The following is a 4479-nucleotide window of genomic DNA, read 5'->3' on the forward strand; positions in this document are numbered from 1 at the left end:
TAATATATGGAAAAGAAGATAAAGCAGAACAAAATACATTTTTTCGATAATACTTTTACAGTAACTTTTCAAAATGTTCAAAGTATAGGAAACAAACTAGATATAATTGAACAATTGTTATTAGAAACTAAAATTGATATACTATCATTGTCAGAATTGTGGAAAAATCAATATTTTTGCGATAGTATTATGATATCGGGATATAAAATAGCATCAATCTTTGTAGAAAGACACATGAAGGGGGTGGGGTGCAACGCAGAAAACCTCCACGCGTGTCCGATTGCTGTCGGTCCCTTATGGATACGTCCGGGGGGAAGGTCAGTCGTCGGGCCGGTGCACCCTGGGCACAGTCAATAATCTCTCCGCGGGGGGCGGGAAAGGAGGGATTGTTGGCTGTGGCTAACTTTCTGCCGGGTGGGGCTGGGGGATAGCCCTGATGGCCTCCCATATGGCGCTCTGCGCTAGCAGAGTCCATGATGGGAGGCAGGGAGGAGTACGACCACGTGGTCGAGTGGGCGTGGTCGATGCGGTCCTTGCGGCACTACTGCCGCAGAGACCGCACCAGTAGAGGTCGCTTGCCCCTGAAATAAGGGGTAAGCGAGGGAGTAGTAGCGGGCTCGGTGTTCACTAACCCTGTCACCGGGCTGGCGAAAGGGGAGTGGTCCCTCTTTCGCCGCCAAATCTCGTAACCCCAAACATGATCAAGTGTCTCTGGCGTAAGCGTCAGACACACTTGATCTACGGGGACCGAGGGTTCACTGGCTTAACTGCCTGGACCGCGAGGAAGAAATCCTCTATAAAAAATTACCCCAAATCCCCAAGCGGCGGCGCACCGTGAGGGGGGTTGTAAGCTTGGCTAATGGGTAGCTTGATTTAGTCGCTAGTGCGAACCACAGTATTTTGAGCCAGTACACAAAGTTTTTACTCGTGGGAACAAAAATGGAATCACTAATAAAAACCAAAGACGCACAGGGGGAGGAGAAAGAAGGAGCCGGGAGCGATAGGTGCCGAGGAGGCCCACGTCCCGTAGGGGACAAACAGTCCGCCGAGGAATCGCGCGGGCGAACTCCCAAGGTGGGGAACGTCCGCGTGATGAAGTCGCGGCCGAAGAGCGAACGCGGGGTGCTGGGTCAGACTCTGACTCAGCATCCAGCATGGTTAGCGGATGGAGCTCAGTCGCGGGCACCAGATCTATGGAGATCAAGACGGCAGCGGCGGAGCCATTCCGGAAGCGGATCAGGTGCAGGATCGGGGATACGTCCTCCGAGGGCGGCGGGGCAAAGGCTTCGTGCGTCGCTCCCCGGAAACGGGCGGATCCCATCCGCACTCGCGGAGCGAAGGTGAAGGGTCGGGCCCTCAAAGAAGCGAGGGACAGCGGGAAGCTCGCCGAGGAGGGCGGCACCCGATCGCCGCACGACCTCAAAAGCCGAGAAAAAAGGGCCAAATTTGAGGAGGTCGTGATGGCGGCGATTGCGAGTGTCCGCCAAAAGAAATTGCGGTCCTCGAAAGAGAAGGCTGCGCAAGAGGCCGCGGCCTCCATTATGGCGGCAGCAGCGGCCACCTTCTTGGAGTCGGAACCCGAGTCGGGTAACGAGGGGATGAGGGCCGATATCGCCCGGCTATCGACGGAGGTTGAGCGTCTCTCTAGGGAGAACGCGGAACTCAAGTCCAGCCGGGCCTCAGCCCTCGTTCAGTCCTCTCGTCCTGTAGAGACGCCTCCAGAGGTGAGTGCGGTGCAGCCGGCGGACAGGCAACAACTCCTGAGCCTGATACGAGAGGGCATCCGTCAGGAGATCGGTGCCCTCTGCCCGGTTCGCGGTTCTGGAGGGCATTGTCCTCCGGCCACCTCTGGCGGGCTCCAAGAAGGCTGCGTCCTACGCGGCCGCCGCGGCTCCGCAACCCACGCCGGGGACGTCCGGCCCGACGAGCCAAAGCTCAGGGCCATCCACGAGGCCAACGAAGCCGTCGTCGTCGTCTCCGCCGCCTCCGCCTCCGGCCTCCCAGAGGACGCTCGCAGCAGATAAGCCCAAAAAGGCGAAGGCTGCGCGGAGAGCGGCGAAGCCGGCGGAGCTGGCAGAGACGGCTCCCCCACCTACTCTCTTGCCTGCTGATGATGCCGGCTGGACAGTGGTGGGGGCCAAAGAGAGGACCCGACGCACGGAGCGGCGGAAGGCGCAGCGGCAGCGCGCCAAGGAGAGGAGCGTCGCCAATATGCTTCGCGCCCCGAAGTCCGCAGCTGTAGTCGTCACACTACAGCCGGAAGCGGTAAAGAAGGGCGTGACGTACGCGGACCTCCTTTCCAAGGCAAAGGGGTTAATCAACCCCGCGGAGCTTGGGATTGCTGGGGGGTTGCGGTTAAGAGTAACCGCAACCGGAGCCCGGAAACTCGAGCTCCCGGGAGCCAGCAGTGGCCCGGTCGCGGACGCCCTAGCTGCAAAGCTACGGGCGGCGTTTGATGCGGCCGAGGCTAGAGTGTCCAGACCCGTAAAGAGCGTAAGCTTGCGCATATCGGGTCTGGATGACTCCGTCACGGTGGAGGAAGTGGTGGCCGCCATTGTCAGGACCACGGGATGCTCAGCTGAAGAGCTGAAGCCGGGAGCCCTACGTCCCGACTATGCGGGTATGCTGGCCATCACGGTCAGCTGCCCCGTGACGGCGGCCAAAGTGGTGGCTGAGGGCCGGAGGCTTTGGTGGGCTGGGTGTCGGCGCAGGTTAAGCTGCTCGAGCCCCAGCCTCTGAGGTGTTACCGATGTCAGACCGGACATCACGTCGGGGTAAGGTGCACCTCGGAGGTCGACCGCAGCGCGTTGTGCTTCCGCTGCGGTCAGCCCGGTCATAAAATCGGCTCGTGCACCGCCGACAAGCCGCACTGCTTAGCCTGTGCGGCGGTTGGCAAGCTCCAACCGAACACCGGGCGGGGAGTAGAGCCTGCGCCGCTCCCGCCAATACCGGGGCAAACGCCGGCCCACGGCCTCCACTGCCGCTTCCGCCGCGGCTCCCGCTAGCGCTGCCGCTGCTTCTGGAGAGAGCGCAATGGAATGCCATTAATGGCCCCATTGCGCTTTCTCCAACGAACATCAACCACTGCGCCAGAGCTCAGGATCTCTTGCTCCAGAGCATGGCGCGGTGGTCGATTAATATCGCCGTGGTCTCCGAGCCGTACTTTGTCCCGCCCAGGAATGACTGGGTGGAGGACCTGAAACGGCTCGGTGGCCATCATCGCGTCGGCCGCCGCCGGTACCCTGACCCACGAGCGGGTGAAGAGGGCCAGGGTTGTGTCGCAGCTCGGTTCGGAGGGATAGTCGTAGTGGGGTGCTATTTCTCCGAGCCGAACTCTCGCCGAGTTCCACAACTCCCTCAGGGAGCTGAGTGACGTCGTCGTCGAGTACGGTTCGCTTCCCGTCGTCGTGCTGGGGACTTCAACGCCAAGAGCCAGGCTTGGGGTTCCCGGTACACGGATGTACGGGGGCGAATGGTTGAGGACTGGGCCTTGGAGGTTGGCCTGGACGTCCTCAACAGGGGTTCCGTCGCCACGTGTGTGCGGATGCGGGGTGAGTCCGTGGTGGACATTTCGTTTGCCAGCCCCGCATTGTCGCAGCGTGTTGTCGACTGGCGAGTAATGGAGGCGGTGGAGACGCTGTCGGACCACCGGTATATCCGGTTCGACGTCTCCACCGATCCCTCGAGCGCGCCAGTCCGACGGGCCCCAAGTGGTCCACGTTGGGCGTTGAGACAGCTGGACAGGAGCTCCTCCTGGAAGCCTCCATCGTCCAGTCCTGGGTGCAAGCACCGGTCAGGCCGGACGATGTGAATAACGAGGCCGACTGGTTCCGGGAGGCTATGTCCTCTGTCTGCGACTCGGCAATGCCCCGAGTCCGCCGAAGCCAAGCGCGGCGCAAGGTGTACTGGTGGTCGCGGGAGCTGGCATCGCTCCAGGCGGCGTGCTATGCCGCGCGACGCCGGTACACCAGGTACCGCCAAATCCGCATCCGGCCTGTGGATGCGGTGGCTCGAGAGGCGGAGCTATACCAGGGGTACAGAGACGCAAAAGACGCTCTCTCGGGCGCGATTCTAGAGTCTAAGAATCGCGCCCACCAGGAGCTGCTGGAGTCTCTTGACGCAGACCCGTGGGGACGTCCTTACAAAATGGTGCGGAGCAAGCTCCGCATCTGGGCGCCCCCACTGACGCAGAGTCTCCGGCAGGAACTGGTCGAGGGCGTCGTTGGCGCTCTGTTCCCTGCACTAGGGGAGCACGCTCCTCCGCCCATGGCTCCGCCTTCGGCGGCGCCCGGCATGGTACCACGACGACGACGTCACTGTTCCCGCGGTGACCGGGGTAGACTTGAGGGTGGCGGTGGCCAAGATGAAGGCCAAGAACACCGCCCCAGGGCCCGACGGCTTGCCTGGAAAAGCCTGGGTCCTGGCCTTGGGGATCTCGGGCCTCGACTTCAGAGGTTCCTCACGGCATGTTTGGAGAGG

At 61.4% G+C, this 4479-nt stretch overlaps 1 protein-coding gene across 1 annotated transcript; it reads left to right on the top strand.

The window, feature by feature from the left end:
- The first annotated feature begins 1154 nt into the window (after positions 1-1154).
- LOC119189552 (microtubule-associated protein futsch-like) lies at positions 1155-3005 on the top strand. Its single transcript, XM_037439572.1, has 3 exons — positions 1155-1750; positions 1794-2690; positions 2780-3005. Exons 1-3 carry the CDS (start codon positions 1155-1157, stop codon positions 3003-3005), a joined length of 1719 nt encoding a protein of 572 aa, XP_037295469.1.
- Positions 3006-4479: the final 1474 nt, after the last annotated feature.

Source organism: Manduca sexta, chromosome 17 (genome assembly GCF_014839805.1).
Source record: "Manduca sexta isolate Smith_Timp_Sample1 chromosome 17, JHU_Msex_v1.0, whole genome shotgun sequence".
Lineage (NCBI taxonomy): Eukaryota > Metazoa > Arthropoda > Insecta > Lepidoptera > Sphingidae > Manduca > Manduca sexta.

Coding starts and splice junctions, on each gene's coding strand:
- LOC119189552 (XM_037439572.1), top strand. CDS start 1,155: ATGGTTAGCGGATGGAGCTCAGTCGCGGGCACCAGATCTATGGAGATC. Junction 1,751..1,793: donor GCGGTGCAGCCGGCGGACAG/GCAACAACTCCT, acceptor ATCCGTCAGGAG/ATCGGTGCCCTCTGCCCGGT. Junction 2,691..2,779: donor GCTGAGGGCCGGAGGCTTTG/GTGGGCTGGGTG, acceptor CGTCGGGGTAAG/GTGCACCTCGGAGGTCGACC.